At 36.3% G+C, this 18785-nt stretch overlaps 2 protein-coding genes across 2 annotated transcripts; both read right to left on the bottom strand.

Moving 5' to 3' along the window:
* Window positions 1–2390: 2390 nt before the first annotated feature.
* LOC132283059 (uncharacterized) lies at window positions 2391–6403 on the bottom strand. Its single transcript, XM_059784940.1, has 4 exons — window positions 6028–6403; window positions 5559–5702; window positions 5176–5381; window positions 2391–2746 (listed from the first exon to the last, which is right to left on the bottom strand). Exons 1-4 carry the CDS (start codon window positions 6273–6275, stop codon window positions 2589–2591), a joined length of 756 nt encoding a protein of 251 aa, XP_059640923.1. The 5' UTR covers window positions 6276–6403; the 3' UTR covers window positions 2391–2588.
* A 1744-nt stretch (window positions 6404–8147) lies between these two features.
* LOC132286898 (protein TPLATE) lies at window positions 8148–18785 on the bottom strand. Its single transcript, XM_059789322.1, has 7 exons — window positions 17425–18785; window positions 15589–16185; window positions 15064–15425; window positions 12707–13010; window positions 11027–11149; window positions 9231–9686; window positions 8148–8934 (listed from the first exon to the last, which is right to left on the bottom strand). The coding sequence occupies exons 1-7, from the start codon at window positions 18550–18552 to the stop codon at window positions 8395–8397; spliced, it is 3510 nt and encodes a 1169-aa protein (XP_059645305.1). The 5' UTR covers window positions 18553–18785; the 3' UTR covers window positions 8148–8394.

Raw genomic sequence — 18785 nt, 5'->3', positions numbered from 1 at the left:
GATTCTAGAACACGGTCAAAAAATGTGTAGATTCTAGAACACGGTCAAAAACATGTGCACCTTCTTTAGCTACTTGTAAACTTGTATAAAATTCTCTTCCCACCAAGGTTATTAAAATTTTCATTTGAAAAAATATATTTTTACAGTTTGATGACCCATTTTGAACCATAAGCGATCCAATAATCAAATTTAACACACAAATTTTACTTGTGGTCTATGTCATTTTTTTGATAAATTGGTTCTTTTAAGCCTCTAAAATTACCTTTTACCTGTTCTAAAACGATTCTTGAATATTTTGATATTTTCGTTTGAGGATTTGATTCTAGTGATATTTTTATTTTATTTTATTTTTTTTGTACTTAATTTAGTTTGACCATTAGAATGTTTTACTAGTAAAAAATATAAATACGAAAAATGTAAGAGTACTTGCGTATTATATGCAGGACGAAGTCAATGAAGGCCTGGGGCACATGCCTCTCCTGAGCGGGCCTACACTTTATAATATATGTGGTAATTTTTTAATTTTTTTCTATATATATGAAAAAATTATACAATACTCCTAAATATTGTGGTTTCTAAAATTCTCTTATTATTTTCTCTTTTATTCATCCAATTTCTTAAATTTCTTTAATAAAAAAAGTCAAAATATCATTCATTAATTGAAACTCTTTAACTTTTTCTTTTAAAGTTCTCTCTTTCTTTTTTCACTTCTATTTCTTAAAATTCTTTCTTTTTACGTGCAACTTTCGAATTTTATAATTTTTATAATATATAAATATATATATAGGCTGTATATTTTTTTTGTGCACCGTGCCCTGTCTCACTTTAAATCCTGACTTCGTCCCAGATTATACATATATTATATATATATTTATTGTGTGGGTGTGTTTTCCAGTATATATAGTGTTATGAGTATACAATTGTTTTTCATTTCTGTGAATTTGAATTTTTTTGGAGTTGGAAGGATATCCAATCCAAGATTAGTCATTCATTTATGAATAATGTTTCAAAATTGTATTTTTCCAAATTTTGTGAATTCAAAATTACTTTATTGTTTATTTGAGAACTTTGATACAAAGAATACAAAGAATAGTGGATGGAGCATATATAATTAAATATTATTTTTGGGTCAGTTACAACCCTACCAAATAATGAAGTTTGTATAAGAGCAGAAAATGGTGTGAAGTTGGAGAGTAATTTGTCAAATATTATACTATAAAACTTTAATTAATTGGAATGCAGAGACTTCTGACTACAATTGTACGTCATGGCAAAAGGCCACCGGTGATGAAGCTGTCAAGTCATAATGATCGGTAAAAAAAACAAAAAAAACGAGAGTGAAAAATGTTTTGTCATTTTTCTTCGGTCGAAACTTTAATTAGATCGCCGTCGCACAACGCCAAAGAGACCTTGTCATTCAAGTCCTGCTACTCGAAACTTTAATTATTTGATCTCGCACATGTCTAAACTCAGGTGCTGTACCAATCAAGTGTAGGTGCGTGCATGTGTACGGTGTGCATAATAAATAGTCCAAACCAATGTGATTGTGTGCATAAGTGGTTGGGCGGCAAAAGTTGACACGATTCATCAATTTGATTCGAATACGATACGAATTAAATGAGTTTGAGTTAATTTTAAACGAATTCGGTTTATAAACGGATCGATACAATTAACCCGCTTAGTTAATCGTGTCGTGTTTGAATTGAGAGATTTAATTCGTACAATCTATTTATACACGTTTAATTATATATATATCGTAAATACCCTTAAATTAACACGACACGATTACAATCCGCGAACACTAATTATCACCCCTAATAAGTGCGCAGAAAAATGTGCACCACCAATAAAAGAAAACATAAAACCATGTGACGCTGACAAGGAAACACATATAGTTGCAAAAGAAAGAAAACTTTACGTAAATAGTTGACAAAGAAATTATAATTTTTAAATTTTGTTACTTTTGTCGGTGTAAACTACTTTCTTCATTATTATTATTTTATTAGTGTTGTATAGGCTTGGCTTAATCAATTCAATTTAATTGAACTGTCATAAATTAATTTAAATTCTTAATTTTAAAAAATTAGAATTCAGCGTGAATATATCATGAACTTAATTAGGCTACTTTTAAGCCCTAGGTTGAAGATCTGTATGATAGAATTGGTTGAGTTCTATGTACTACTCTTCATTGATACAAGACCAAATGCCATACCACCCAAATATTATTAGGTTGAGTCCCAATCGTTGTCGATTTGGAATGGCACTACAATCCGGACATCACCTGGCAGGTTTGCAAAACGCTCAAATGCTTCTGGCGCTTAAATAAATAAATAAATAAATACCTGATGATGATGATTTAGCATGCTTCAGAAAACCCAAATTCAGGGAGAGATACCAACATCATGAAATCCTTTTAAAATTGAGAAAAGTCGGGGTTTACAAACACACAATACTTAGACGAGAAGCCAAACAAGTTGCAGAAGAAGCAACAAAAGACCCCTACAGCCAGTTACTATAGAACACAATTTTAGAAAAATTATTACAGAAAATAGCAGAAAAAGGAGCTGGGGAATTCAAGATCTAAAACTCTAATCACTTGATGATCCACCATCATCTTCATGTTCTGCCACCACCTTTTCTAGAAACCTCTCCTGGATGCCTTTAAGGACAGCTTCCCTGGACAGCTCACTTCCACTTTGCCCGTCATTCAGTACAGGATCCGTCTGGCACAGAACTAATGCAACTCCTAACCAATTTGGGAGGCATTACAAAGAAAGTTTAGAGGAATACTCTCATAAACAGGGTAACACGGTACAGTAAAGACAGGCCTAACAATACACATTCAAGGCATTTTTAGCATTTAAAAGAGAATCCAAAGAGAAAAAATAAGCAGAAAAATCAAATAAGATAATTGTCTTTGGAGATCGTTTTTCCACACTCAATAAAAAGTAGTAGTAATAATAATAAGACCTCCTTGAGGTCTCCCAAAACACCATGTTCTCCTTGGGATAGTTTTTATAAATTTATTTAAAAATTAGTAATACTATATATTAAGACCCTTCAGCGCTCAGGAAACACCATGTTCCCCTTGAGCACCACCATTTGGCACCAGAAGTGGTCAATGGCCATCAAAGACCTCATTTAAAAACCATCCTACTATTAAAACAGTGAAGTTCATTAAAGAGGTATTTAGCAATTATGATTAATAAGTAAAAAGACAGAAGAACTATTAATCAGGTGAAAAAGGAAAACTAAAGAGAAACGCAAGCAGTTAGCACATGCAACTATAGTTCAAAGTGTAACGGCCCTCATCCCACCTCACATAACATTGTCCGTTTTTGGCACCCTCGGACCAAAAATTTCCCTGGATGTCACCTATCCTGATATTGCTCCAGAGTAAGCACGCTTAACTTTGGAGTTCTGATGGGTTCACACGGCCATCACGACTTTAAAATACGTTGTGCCATAGAAGGGTATTGAATCTTACATATAGTACTTCACCTTCCCCAGGCAATGTGGGATCATGCCACCTTGTAACTTGCCAGTGTGGGAGCTCGTCCGGTGTCTCGCATCCACTCATATCACACCCACCCACAACAGTCGTCACAATCACCCCCCGTGGGGGTCCAACGTCCTTGTTGGCCACACTTCCGACTATGCTCCAGCTCTGATACCATTTGTAATGGCCCTCACCCTACCAGACACAATATTGTCTGTTTTTGGCTCCCCCGGACTAAAGACTTCCGAGGAAGTCACCCATCCCGGTACTACTCCAAAGTAAGCACACTTAACTTTGGAGTTCTGATGGGTTCACAGCCACCACAGCTTTAAAACGTGTTGTGTCATAAAAGGGTGTTAAACCTTACTTATATTACTTCACCTTTCCCAGGCGATGTAGAATCATAACACCCTGTAGCCTGCCAGTATGGTAGCTCGTCCAGTGTTTCCCGCCCATAGCGGTAGTCACACAAAGTATGCTCTAGTGCATGAGAGAGAGAGAGAGAAGCCTCCCTCCTCCCTTGAGGGGCACTTAGCTAAGATTAGAAAGAAAGAAAAAGTTCATTTAAATAGCTAAATGACGAAATAACAAGTTATTTCATTTCTTTTGCTAGAGTAGTTTTTTTACTTTCAGTTGGACAAAACCACTGAAATCCTAACATAAAAATGCATTGTATAACACAATCCAGAGTTTAAGGTTCTTTCTCATGTATGCATTTATGTTGGCAAATAATATTTGCACTCCACTATTTAAAAAAATACACTTGCACTCCACTCTTGAGATGCTATTGTGCAATTTCCTTAATAAAATAACCGCAAATATCACATGCCTCTATGTTTGCACTCTTGCTCTTCTAATTCGTCTTTTTAAAGAAATTTCTCCCTACACGTGAAGCCTTTAATCTACCCACTTCCATCCATTAAATACTGAGGTATGATTAAGATGCCAATGTTGTGTGCCCTTAAAAACATCAACACCCGTTACACCCCACATCGCTGATAGGTCACATCAACTTTTTTTTCTTCTATTTTTGTGTGTGTGGACAAATGGGGAGTTGCTATGTATTCCAGTATTATCCCATGCTAATTGTTTAATACAAGAGAAATCCTTAAACATGTTCGAAGGCCAATTGATAAGAATTATATAATGGATGGATGTAAAAATAAGATATTTTCTCATTCACCGCTATGCATGTAAACAACAGGGGGAAGACCAAGCTCATGAATATTGTATAAATTTCATGCAGAGGTAAGCTATAGTAAAAATAAAACACTCTGGAGAAAATAGTCGACTCAACAACACATTTTCCTAACTATCTATATAAACATCATAAAATTACAAAAAAAAAAATTTCCTATCACTATAAAATTTCCTTAAACGATTCTTTCACGGAACTTCTCATAGAAACTATAGTAAAATGATACGCCCTGGAGAAACAACTCACTTCAACTCAACAAAGCCTTTACCAAACTACTTGGGGACACTCTAGTGAAACAGAAACCATAACACATATAACTAACTACTAGAGTGTACCAAATCATTTAAGTGATATATCATTAACTTTTATCCAAGATCTCAAATTGAAGTCAAATTATAACTAGAGCAACTACATAACCATGCATTTAAGGAGTATGAAGTCAGAGATTATAATAATGTCAAGAAAGCTTGAAATATACCTTCAGGAGTGCATCTCCGACCAAAAGTATGCAAGCCCACGTAATTGGCTTTAACAGCACCATTGTTGTACACCAATAGAGTTGGAAGATTGCGATCAGGGTAGTTAGGAATGCAGTCGGTAGAGATTATTTTAACAAACTTTGTTGCCGGATATTTTTTTGCCAATTCTTCCAAACACCGCAAAAGAAGCCCGCATTCTGGATAGCTAACAAAAATTAAATAGAGATCAATAGGTTGACACATATGCACTACATGCATTTATAAATGTCCACATATCCAAACATTTGAATATGATCAAGATGAAGGTAAGAACCTAAGAAAGTAAAAACAATGAATTGCAGTAGCAAAAAAATAAAAGCATTGAATTATCATAAATAATTACCTATCCTTGTACAAAATCACAACCACCCAGACATCCTGTGGAGCTTGAGAGACCTCACGTACGAAATCTGAACCAGAAATTGGAACCACTGATCCAAACCTCGAAATTTTAGATGTTTCTATCATCTCCGCCAGCCTCTTATTCCTTTCAGTGAAGAGCAGTTAATCAAACAAAGAAATATCCAATGGAAGCCTTTTTTTTTATTTTTTTTTTATTTTGCACGTTTGTTTATGGAAGAAGCCGATGAACTAATTTTAAACGTCCGTGTTTTTTACAGCAAAAGGATCAACACATCATGTGTTAACAAAGAAAAAATTCCACCTAACCAAACGAAGGCAAAGGGAATTTAAAGTCAAGGTCTTCCATTCTTACATTTGGAAAAAAATATAAGCGGAAAAAATTTAAGGTTTGAGTTTTGTTTTTATCTTCTTTTCTTGATTTAGGGTTTCAGGCAAAGATGAAAAAATACCTGTATTCTTTGAGGAAGCGATCTTCATCAAGATCGGGGTCATCTTCCAGATCTTGAAGCTCTTCCTCGGTCTTGTGATCGATCCAGTTTTTATCTCTGGGTTTGGAGTCTTCGTCTTCGGCGGGTGTGAAGGGAGGGGGTTTAAACGCAGGTGGCTTTGGAGGAAGATTTCCCAGTTTCCTTTGAATGTCGTCCCATTGCGTGGACGCTCCTTCCACGTCCTTGTATACGAAGTGGTAATTCGCCATTGGATTGATTTCAATCTACTCTCTCTCTGTAAAATTTATAGCATTTCTCTCTCTAGAGTGGTAGTCAGAGGCATCGACGCTGATCTCAACAGGGTCACAGGCGGTTGCTAAGGCCCCGGTCAATAAGAGCCTCTTAAAATATTACTTATTTCTTTAAAATTTTTATTTCCTTATGTCGATCAGGCCTGAAATTATTATTTCAACTTCCAAATATTTTTATTCCCTTATATTATTAGACGAGCCAAAGCCCCTAGAATTATTGTTTCCTTATTTTATTAGACTTCATTAAAATTTTGTTTCTTTATTTCAGTAAGCTCCTAAAATTATTATTCCCTCCGTTTTAAATTAAAAAGAGTAATGGTACTTGCACCGATTTGTTGCTGTAAATTACTTAACCGAATATTACTAATAGGTTATTTATACACAATACATGCAAGTGAAGGGTCCAATTCTTTATTTATGTATAAATGGATCAATTTAAAGAAATAAATTTGGCAATTCACTACAACAAATGGCATAATTAAAGAAGTAGAGCCCTCCACTTACATGTATTGTGCATAAATAATCAATCAGTAACATTCGGTTAGATAATTCACTACAGCAAATCGGTGCAAGTATCATTATTCAATTATAGCAACTTAATAGCGGACATTTCCTAATATTATTAGACTCCTCCATAGCAATTTAACGGTGAGCAAAAAGAATTTGATTCATTCTAAAATTTTCATTCCATATCCTATCAAAATTCGTAATTCTATTATTATCTAATTGTTTTTTCCTCATCCCCTTCTTTGACGTTTTTATTGAATATAATTAACAAAAAATAACTAATAATTGTGAAAATTAATATTTAAATAAATTTAAGTAATTTAAAAATTATATAATAGTGAAAAATATATATATTATTCACTTGATTCATAATAATAATCAAATGCGTAAGTCAATATCAATCAAATGTGTGAGTGGCTTTACTGTCAAAGAGTTTTATTGAAATATATTTCACCTAAGACCCAAAATTATATTGAGCTGCCCCTGTGTCTGTCTATTGAACAAGCAGTGATTACATATATCATCATATAGTGCTAAAAGTAGAACAGACATCATCTCATGACTTGTTTAAATGCTACAACCGATGCAAGTTGCAGTTTCAAACAGACACTTAATTTAGGACGGAGGGTTTTGTTTTTTCCCCTCTTTGAAGCTAAATTGGAGTCATAAAATTTTATTGTTTTTCTTTTCCGGGTGATTAATTTGTTCCTAAGCTCTTGGATTTGATTGTGAGTGTGCTTAAGGGGCTGCTTGGAATGGAACTCCCAAAACAGAATACAAAAAACTGTTCTTGAGATTTTGCTTGCCCCTCAGAGAGACGAGACACTCTTTTAGTTATATTCTCTCTTCAGAGCTTGTTTTTTCAGCTTATTGTGTATATCCTTCGTTTCAGATACGAAAAGAAAAATCAATCCAAAGCCTTGATTTGATAAAAATAAAATAAAAAAATCACGCACGTGGATTGAAATTTGAATCAACAAAATCTTTTAGATTTATAAAAAGAGAGTAAAAACATCAACAAAATCTTTTAGATTTATAAAAAGAGAGTAAAAACAACAATGGAGCATACAGCTCCCGACGGGCTAGCAGTGATGGTGGGGCTTGGGATTGCCACACAAGATGTCAGGGTTCGAGTCCTCTACCAAGCCTCTAGTTTCGTCGACTTAACTGGTATTGCAGCTGTGGGGTAGACAGCCGTATCCCCAATTTGGTGCTTCAGGATGGGGTCCGTAAAGGTCGGGTCTTGGGAGTTCTGGTTATCAAAAAAAAAAAAAAAAACAATGGAGCATACAGAAAAAACGTTTGCAAGCGAACAGGAGGATGTCTCACTCTCTCAAAATGAACAACCGATTAATGACTAGCCGGTACAAAATGTACAAGAGAATCAAAAATAAAAATAAAATTAAAAAACCAAAATTACAATAAAATAAAATAAAAAAGGGAAATACAGCGAAAATAGAGCACTCCATAGTTCCGGCATCTACCTAACCATTTTATCAAAAATCAAAATACAATATAGGAGTACAAAGAATACGTCCCAACCCTCCTCTTATATAGGAATTGATAGAGGTCAATTAACCTTGGTGCTTCTATCTTTATGGAGCGTATGCCACTCCTGCAGCACCGCCACCTGAAGAGCACGATGCTCAACCTCCTCGGCAGTTAACTTCGACAAAGTTGATGGTCCCTTGGGTTTACCATCCTCCTCACCATTTTCCTTCTTTTCTTTCTTTTTCTTCTTCTCCTCCCCATCTCCTTCTTCCTCCTCGTCCTCTTCTTCGTCGTCATCGGATTTTGGAGCCTTCGGAGGTGGTTGAGCTGCCTTTAGCAAGGCTATTCGTTCCATTGAGATCCGTAGCCTCTCAGCAGCAGCCACCTTAACTTCATCTTCAGGCATGTACTCCACACCCCCATCAGTAAGGTCATCCAACCAGGCCTGTAGATCTGATCCAATCTCCTTTGTGATTGCTGCATCAGAAGCACGAACCACAAATTTGCATATCATGGTGGTTGTCTCATCTCCTAGGTCCACATTTCTGCTTACTTCACTGGCACCAAAGATCATCATACCCAAGAAGCCTCCATACCAAGTTTTTGCAGCAAAGCAAAGCTATTATCCAAGACAAAGTAAATCAAGTAATTTGGTAAGCTTGAACAACCCAAGCAAAAGGTAAAGAAAGGTTCCAACAAGGTAGCATATTGAGGTGCAAGGGTTAAGACTAACAGTGATGTTTAGTTTTCAAACTAACTCAAAATTTGGAAACATCATTTAAATCCTAGTTTCTAAATAGTGTTCGCTTCATTAGTTAAGCATACATAAAACATACAATGACAACACAATTCCTGGAAAAAGAGAGCGGAACTGAAAATTTCGGAAGGATAACAATGCAGAACAACAGAAGTTACCTGAAACCCAGCCACTGTCCGGATAATGTGTGAGCAAACTCTATGGAAAGGTTTGGAAGACAGAGACTTCAGCCCACTCAGAAAAGGAGAAGCCCCATATTGCTGTGCAGCAGTTGCCATAAATCCACTTCCTTCATAAGTATATGTACCAGTGTACTCTACCACAGCGGGTAAGCTAGGCCATAAGCGGAAATATTCAACAGGTGAGATTTTATGTGGCCGAAGCAGCTCTGTAAGTGGAAGCTTGTAAGGCTGACATCTCAGAATCACCGGTTCTCCTAATTCTGGCCTCAGGCTTCTTTTTTGTCTCATGACTTGTGGATCTTCTTCAGTATAGTCACCTTCGTAATCCCCCGGAGCACCACTTCCATAGAAGGGGTAGTACAAAACTTGAACCCAAAGGGCACATCTCTCAAAATGGGATACACCCACAGTCACACTGCAAAGCACTGGATCCTACAAGCAAGGATATCAAGTAAATTGATCAGAAATCTACATCACACTTAAAAACATTAGAAGAAAAAAAAAAGTTTGTTTCAGATCTTGAAAAAAAATTACAGAAAAGGATAAAAAATTGGGGGCTCCCTCCCTCCCTCGCTATGTGGAGGTCCGGTTCTCTTGCCTCGTACTTATCTACTCGTCAAACAAGGTATCCTGTTCTCCTCATTTTTGTTCAATATGTTTGGTTGATACGGCAGTAAAAATCAGATTAGGCGTGACAAGCCAATTATATGGGTTTCTTTTAACAAAGACAGGAAAGCCTGAAATAATTACCAGAAACGGACACCACCAAAATTTCCCATTTCAATCACAAATCCTATCAACTTGTAACTAAATAGAACAGTTCTTCACTCATAAAATGCTCAAAATAATTTTTTAAACAAGAATTCCAAGCCGTAGGCAGGGAATTTCACATAATCCTTGAGTAGTCTTCACCTCAGGAAAACTAGGCATGACAAAATATGTTTGATGGAATCAAGTTCTTATCATCATTTCCTGAACTACTTATGAGAATTAAGGCTCACAAAAGCCATAGCAGATAGAGAAAAGCAAGAACTTCCCTAGTTGTAACCAATTACGTAGTATATTCTTCCCTACAAAACCAGTCATGACTCATAGAAGATGACCATACTTAAAGGATCATTCATTACTATTACCATCAGAGAAGTAACAGTTAGTAAAGAATTCACTTTTACATGATAGTTAAGAATCCTTTTTATGAAGTTACTTTTTAAAGAATGGTTTCTAAGATTTGCAGGATTTATCCTTAAGTGAAGTTATTGTTGAATTGATGAGATGAAATCAAATTGGTCCGCTAGCTCTAGGATACATCTTTTGTAGCACTTATTAAAAGGATCATTCATTACTGTTACCCTCAGAGAAGTAACAGTTAGTAAAGAAATCACTTTAAAATTAAAGTTAGGCATCCTTTTTACATCTCCTTCTATGTCTCAGGTTGAGTTAAAATTGGGAAATGAAACACTTGGCCCCGTCCTAATCCACATGCTATATATGAATTACTCCATAGATTTCATAGTGCAATATTAACCCCATTGGGCCTAATCTTTTTCAGAAAACACATGGGCTGCATTTGTTTCTTGTAGGCATTGATCCGGCCATCAGCAGAAAAGACAACTTAACATCAACAGATGACAATTAGCAGTAAGATGAAGCATTGTTCAAGAAGAATAATTATTCATGAAAAATTAAATTACAACAAAATAAATTTAAAAGGAACAGTAAGATGAATTGAGAAAGCAGGTAAACAATATCTAAAGCAGAGTTTCAAAAATAACCTGTGAATTAAGATCACGCAACTGTCGCACTGCTTGAGGAGATCCATCCATAAAATATAATGCACCAGACAACCCTACCCGAATGTCCACCCGGTTGAGTTCAATTTCAGTCAAATTCAATACCTGCAGTCATCAGATGGCATGACAAGAAGCTTATAAAAAAATCTCAGAACATTACTCGTCCTATTTAACATCACTAATTAAAAATTTAAAATACACACACACACACACGCATAAATTAAGCACGTTCTAGAAAATGTTTTTAGCATTTTCAGCCATTGACTATAAAATGTTTCACAAAATTTTCAAGAAGATCAAAATAACTTTCAAAACTAAAAAATTACTCAGATTTTTCAGCAAGTCATTTTCTGAAGATGCACGTGAATATCAAGACCCATACAATACACATGCATATATAAACATCACAAATATATACATGCATGGTGTGCAATTAGGCACCCATACACATCATATAAAAAACTTTATATGAGTACATATATATGTACATATATAATATATATACACTTAAATTACATACTCCTATCTAAACTCATAAACAATTGTGTATATAATAACATAAATATATAACGTATTTACATAGAATGAGCCTATGCTTATATAATAACATATATCTATGAAATTATTTTTTACTAACCTAATTTTGGGGTAGTGCAAACCCCAAATAGTAGGAAAAAAAGCAATCTCGCTTACTTTACTATTTTTTTGTTTTTTTGTTATGATAAATCTCGCTTATTTTACTATTAAAGTAGCATTAGGAAATCATACTTCATGTGTCGTCAGACACCTTTGATGATTTAGAAATGAACAATCTTTCTTTGAATAATGCCCCATATGACGGGTTTTAAAAATTACAATTTTTTGAAAGTATACTTGTTGCGATACCCGAAAGTATATGATATGGCACTTCAATTCTTCTTTCTCCTCCTCCTATCTTTCTTTATTCTATCCTCCTTCCTTTCCTTTCCTTTTAACCCATTCAGTAGTTTCTTCGTATCAATTTGAAGAATCCTAGCGGAAGTTATATCAACATCTTAATTAATTCACAATTTTGAATTTTAAGTAGCCCAAGGCAAATATATGTTCCTGAAGATTCCTAATAATACGACGAAAGGGTTATCTGTAGCACAATGAATTATCTGAGCTTATACTTTTAGCGTCACGGACTGAAAAAATGAAGAGGGGATAGATATTACCTTAAAATATGGTTTTCAAAGCAATTAAATAGCTGTCAAATTTCATGACTTTAGAGGAAGTGAATGCAATTATCCTTCAATCATAAACATAATCACGTCTTTGTGATTGTCATTTTTCTTTTAAGTAAACTACTATAGTATCATTCTCTAGAAAGTATTTTGCTTTTAACTCTCGTTCAAATCCTCAAAGAAGCAATCATTCTACATAGAAGGCTATGTCCCCATAACTTGCTTTTGGTGTACAAGGAAAGAGCATTTTGAAGTCATTTTCATTCTGAAGGATGTAAAGATACCTATTGATCGTCAAGAGAAACGTGCTATTATTTTTTTATTTATTTTTAATAAGTATCAAGACAAACGTGCTTTTGCTAGCAGATCTTCAACTTCTTGCATATAAAATCGCTAGCATAAACACAAGGACTTACAATAGCATCTAAAACAACTAATAGAAGAGAAAAACTCTAACCTTTAAGTGCAGAGTGATCCTTCCATCGCTCGAGTCTGTCAAATGATATGCTTCAACATAACAAGGATCACTACTACCGGTCAAAGTATATGCACTTGGAGGAACCTTAAGCAGAGTAGAGTCAATTCCTTTTGTCAACAAAAGAGTTAATTCACTAGGATCAGGCCTCCAAAGTTCTAAAATCGCCTTGTGAACTAATCCTTCCAACTTTCTGTCCTGAGCTGCGGATGCTTCGTAAAACTGAACAGTTAGTTTGTGGTGGCTAAACGGGTAATCTCCTCTGGCTTCAGCAACACCGGCCCACCTGAAAGAGAAGCAAGATGTAATATTTGTGTTTAAAATGCAACTTGATTACCAATGATTCAACTAGTAAGTCCAGAAACCACAGTAAACAATAACAATGGCTGCTAGTCAGCTTTAGCACCAAACAATCCTCTATAAGGGAAAGAGGTTTGACCACAAATAAATCTCCTAAGACCAGACCATGTCATAAATTAAACAGCTAACCGATATAATGACAATAGACATAAACTAAAGATGTCCTACTCTACAGAATAGAGAAGGTTTAAATTTAGGACTTATAGATCACTCGTAGAACAACAAACACAACATGGTCCATCAAAACAAGGGAAAGATAGGTAATTTTCTAATCTAATCCAAATCACACAACTTAACCTGAGTCTAGGTTCAGTACCTCAAAGAAGAGTTGGGATCGGGCTCGGGTTGACCATTAAATTTATGATTTAAAGATTACTTGTAGAACATCAAACACAACACGGTCTATAAATACATGGGAGAAGTAGGTAATTGTCAAATAATAGCTAGGATTGGGCTTGGGTTGACATTTAACACACCCTGCCTAACATTGCAGGAATAGGCGGCAATTTTGGCTGGTACGAGTGTGACTCAAACCCAATTCGTCATCATTGGCATGACTGGGTTTGGGATGTTCCAATTCAACCAAGGGTGTAAACCCAACTTAGCATACACTAGAGTTTAATAAAACATAAATTACACTCAGGCACATGGTGAGCGCAAGGTGAACTATTCTTTTTGCTTTTGACTTAAGAATACCGTGTGCTCACCATAGAAAGTAGCATTCGCCAACAATTGAGGGGCCCTTTCCAATATGTTAAGCTCACTATAGAAGAACATACTTTACATATGGTACGTTATTGTAACTATCATTTAAACTTTCACTGGCTTTCAGTTATTAGATTTCTGTAATTTACAGAAATTTAAATGTGATAAAAACCAAAAAAAAACAAAGAAACAAAAAAAAACAAACGTTCTATAATCAATACAAAGGCTGTAATTCTACACATTATTAACAACATGGTGTGGGTTTCCATTCTTGCAGTACTGATTAATATAGTTTTGAGTTATATTGAACAATAAACTTCGTAAAGGGGGTGTAACAAAGGCAGTTCAAAGGATTGGTAAAAGAATATTAATAAATCAGCTATTCCATCAACAAACTAAATCTAGCTTGCTATAACCTAAACTTAGGTTGAGGTCTCCATTGGACTTGGGAAGCTTCACTAACACGGAAATATAGGATTCAACTGGTTTCTATAATGGCCAAACCTGCACAAACTTGTAGCCCAAGTACCTAACCGTTATAGGAGAAGGCAGAAACTGCTTCCTTGCAAACCCAACTTCAACCTACTGGACTCCAAATTGATCCCAGTGCTCACACTAAAGTGAGGAGATTAAAAAGAACTCTGAAAAGGAGGTCTAACATACAGTCATACAGCATCGAGAAACAGTACATTTTGCAAAAAACAAAGATAAAAAAGAAAGAAAAATGCTTCCATTTTTAGACAGCAGAAGTCATTGTGAACTCTTCTCAGTTCACACAGCGTCCAATAAGCTTAACTCTGAGATTTTAAATTTCAGGAAATATGCCTCTCTTGTTCGGTAACCAAGGAACACCATACTCAAGCTCAAGCCATGGTTTCAATTCATGGAAGCTTATGAGTTATGGGTTAGGTAGGCTCATACAAAGTGCAAGCCTATAGCTAGTCTAGGACAGAGTTATCAAAAAAAAAAAAAAAAATGAGTCAAGACGTACAGCTCAAATATATATATATATACACGCGCGCCTTAATGATACAGCTCCTTAAAATTTGGGTTCCTTTCCTGTTGAACAGTTCTCTTTCAACTTATAAAACACACATTTTTGTGCAAATATACAACTTATATTAAATAATATTTAAAATAGACATCAGATATGATGCGCATGGTGTTTTTAAGTAACCATCAGCATTCTCTTGTAAAAAATTCCCATATTAATAGATCAGGAGTTCCTTCTCACCTCCATATCAAGATTTACAAAATTAGAATTAGAAGTTAACCTGTTCTCTGGATGACTCGCAACATACTTGATTCTTTGCAATATTAAACGACACTGATGTTTGTTGACCGAATCAGCCAATGCATCATTTCGAAACTCTTCTAGCTCTTTGGTCAGCAACTGCCCTGCTCGAGCATGACGTGATCCCAACCGCTGAGCACACAAAAGAACTGCCTGAACATCTTGAAGCCTATTTGTTGAAGTTGACGACAAGTCTATATTGAATAGAACTTTGTGGATATTTGATATAATAATATTAAGCGGGTCCTCAGGATCATCAGCAAGAAGGGGGTCTAGACCTTCTAAATCAATGTGTTCTGAAATAGCCCAAATAAGACGTGCACAAATTCTAGGAGTATTCACCTGCCAAATGGACAAATAAATAAATAACAAGGAATTACCAACACAACAAAAATGCAAAATTACTGAATTTCATAAATAAAAAAGTCCTAGGGATCATTAAATACATCACGATCATGCTAGATTGTTAGCAAGTGCAGCATCTAACTATTGAAAGCTTACAAACCTCACGAAGATCTTTTACAAGCTCATGTTGCAAGTTCTGTAACCTTGTTTCATTTAAAATCTGATCCTGAGAGGCCCCGTCTTTGACTCGTTTCACACCTCCCCTGGTATCATAAATATGGCAAAGCCTAACCAGCAACTTCAAGTAGCAATCGATCGCGTATGTTCGACCCTCACAATCCCATTTGACACAAGGCCGACAGACTTCCACCACTTCCAAAGCTGGCTCTGTCCAATTTAATGCACCATAACCAGTCCCATATGCCAATGCTCCAATAACCCTACTTTCCATACCAGAATTTTTTTGTTCAGGCAATGGTAAAGACAACTGAAAGCAGCTCTCTAGCAATGTAGCAACCAATTCTTCTCTAAATAAACTTTTACTTGTTATGCTGTTGAGGTCATCCTTTATCCTTGCATCCTCGAAAAGTGACGCAATATCAGTCCCAGGAAGAGGTTTTTGACCTCTTCGAACGCTTTCTTTTGCAAAAAGGTCAACACAAAGAGCTGTTCTGCAGATGCATGCCAAAGCATGCATGCGATCTGATTCCGCCCTCAAGTTCCTCACCATAAGAAGCAACCTTTTAAACAACGAAACCTGCAATCAAAACATGTAATATCAGTAAGCAGATTTATGGAGGCTGACTAATTTACAGATAAAACATTTATGATAATAAATTATCTTACAAAGCTAATTAACCTAAAATGGCATTCATCAAGCATGGACATGGACACGATATAACATGCCAATATAACAAATTTCAAGAAGATAGGATATGGATATATCAATGACATGACAATGTATATACACATATATGTATAAGATACAGAGAAAATTTGGCACTTGAGTGGTTTAAGAAAAAGCAGTTATTTAAATGATTTTATCAAAATATGCTAAATTCATAACTTATAATACTAAACCTCCATGTGAAACTGTGGATTTGTTGCATGGACATGAATCTAGGACAACATTAGTTGCCCTCATTTTATCTTCTTCCTCTTTGAAAAATAGCCCAACTATTTAAAATGCTTATTATGTTGTCAGCAATTATACTTTAATGCTAATAAAGAAGTTCTGCACCTTAAGACGTGTTCTCAAAATACTTGAGAATAAAAAGTACCAGTTTATGTGTAAAAAGATTTTTAAAAAGTTATTTTAATCAGGCATATGTTTAGGAAGTATTAGACATATATTCCTGAATATAAGTATTGGTGCCTGATATGGAAATAAAAACCGCCTCTGAGCTACATAGGGTGGCAATAAACAATGGTGAATTACGACTAATTCAGAATGTAGAAACAACCACATTTGAAGGATGCAGACGCAACCAAAAATTAATCATCGCATCCATTTTAACCCTCAAACAAGAGAACAAAAAACTTATCATTTATTAATCACATGCAAAATATATGAGACAAATGATTGGACCAGATAAGTGCATCATCCTCAAAATGCCCAGACAGCAGAAATTTAAGAAATACATCCCTAAAGTGAAAGAATAATGAGGAACCTCTGCAGAAGTCATTGTTAGACATGAAATGAGATGTAAATTCTACACTTTTTAAGCTATGAAAGTACCTTGAAGCTTATACTACAGTGTAAACACAATAGAAACACACAGACTTGGTTTTAACACGAAGCTAATTCTTGCACTTTGTTGGAGTGGAGGGAATTATCAACCATCACAAAATTCTTTTAGGAATAAGGCCTAAAGTAGTCAACATTTTCAGTAAAGCATACAGTTCTAGTATTAATCGTTCCAGCAGTGAAAAATAAGCAGTTTATCCACTATTTTTGGGTCTCACAAAGTGAAAAGCAGAGAACTGGTCTCCCAACCTGCATATTAAGATCAAGGAGGTGTAGATTTGTAACAACAGCCCTGACAATACTTTCTCTGGCTGAAGAAAATTCCTGCCTGTCCCAGAGTGTGAGAATGGCAATGATCGACGTAGAAGCCCACTCAGGCTTCCCTCCAGGAACATCAGCCAGGTACAACATGTTGATAGCCACTTCAAAAATCAATGCTGGCTCCAATGACGATGCCAAAAATGGTGCCAGATGTATAACAACATCCGAAACTCCCACAAACTTCTCTGCATTCCCGGAGTCTAATGTGCTGCTGTCGGAACTTTTAGAAGACTTGGAAAGCTTTCTAATAACCTCGATGGCACCTGAAGCCACCGCCTTCACAGCATATACAGTTGGATAAACCGTTGCCCTAAAACTTTCAATTGGAAGAACCAACGACCTCGCCATCAATGCATTTCGCTTGCTCCAAACGAAATCCACCATCGATGAAACCCAATTTGATCTGATGGCAACCGAGTTCTCGCTGTCCACAAGTTTATCACCCGCCAATCTGCTCATTCTCTTCGATTCAAACTCCTGAAACAACTTACCAACGGACTCGAACGCGACTTTGGACACGGCATCGGACTGGTCCAGCATGTTCTGCCCAATCCTAGTCCACCAATTCGAAACCCTATCCAGCAAATTAATGTTATTTTCACAGAGCGTCACGAGATCGTCCCTGGCAAGAATGCAACCGAGAGTTTCTGTGATTGAAAACCGCAAATTAACACTGAAAGACTCAAAACAGTTGGAGATTTCTTTGTTGCAGTCGGTAATGAGCTTGCCGAGGCGGTAGGAGGGGATCGCAGCGAGGATGGACACGGCGGCAGCGGTGACTTCAGGATCGGGGAAGTCGAAATCGGTGCGGATGCCGGTGCAGACAGTTTCCCAAAGGTCAGCGGTGAGGCGGGTGGAGCGGATGAGATCGAATGCGAGCTTCTTGGATATAGCGGAGGCCGGGGAGGCGACGATCTCTTCGACGGCGGTCTTGGCGATGACGGAGATGTCGCGGCCGGCGGCGGATTGCTGGAGGGCTTGGAGGAGTGCGCTGGATTGGCGGAGGGCGTCATTTGAGCGAAGGTCCGCTTGGATCTGAGCGAACAGTATATCCATTTTTGCAGATAGAGATCTATGTCTCGAAAGGATAGAGCTTTAATTGGATTTGTGTTGAAGATTCATAGAGTTTTGAATGGAGAGATGCGGCGTCGATGTTAGTACTATTTTCAGGAGAGGTCATTTCAGTTCTCTCTTTGAGAGAGAGAGAGGGAGAGAGTAGCTGCCAAGCTGGTCGATGATGGAGTGTTTTCTTTTCTACAGCCTTTCTAGACCGGAACTGCCTCAAGTGA

This window comes from Cornus florida, unplaced genomic scaffold, assembly GCF_030987335.1.
Source record: "Cornus florida cultivar Cherokee Brave unplaced genomic scaffold, ASM3098733v1 CherokeeBrave_3.0.0_Hap2_Chr11, whole genome shotgun sequence".
Classification (NCBI taxonomy): Eukaryota; Viridiplantae; Streptophyta; class Magnoliopsida; order Cornales; family Cornaceae; genus Cornus; species Cornus florida.
Note: the sequence above shows the minus strand (reverse complement) of the source record. Positions and strands in the feature narration are given on the sequence as shown.

Excerpts from the sequence above, each read along its gene's own strand:
- LOC132283059 (XM_059784940.1), bottom strand. The coding sequence starts at position 6,275 with ATGGCGAATTACCACTTCGTATACAAGGACGTGGAAGGAGCGTCCACG. Across the intron at positions 5,382-5,558 it reads GTGATTTTGTACAAGGATAG|CTATCCAGAATGCGGGCTTC; the intron begins GTAATTATTTAT and ends AATTTTTGTTAG. Across the intron at positions 2,747-5,175 it reads TCGGAGATGCACTCCTGAAG|GAGTTGCATTAGTTCTGTGC; the intron begins GTATATTTCAAG and ends CAAATTGGTTAG.
- LOC132286898 (XM_059789322.1), bottom strand. The coding sequence starts at position 18,552 with ATGGATATACTGTTCGCTCAGATCCAAGCGGACCTTCGCTCAAATGAC. Across the intron at positions 16,186-17,424 it reads TCCTTGATCTTAATATGCAG|GTTTCGTTGTTTAAAAGGTT; the intron begins GTTGGGAGACCA and ends TTTTGATTGCAG. Across the intron at positions 15,426-15,588 it reads TTGTAAAAGATCTTCGTGAG|GTGAATACTCCTAGAATTTG; the intron begins GTTTGTAAGCTT and ends TCCATTTGGCAG.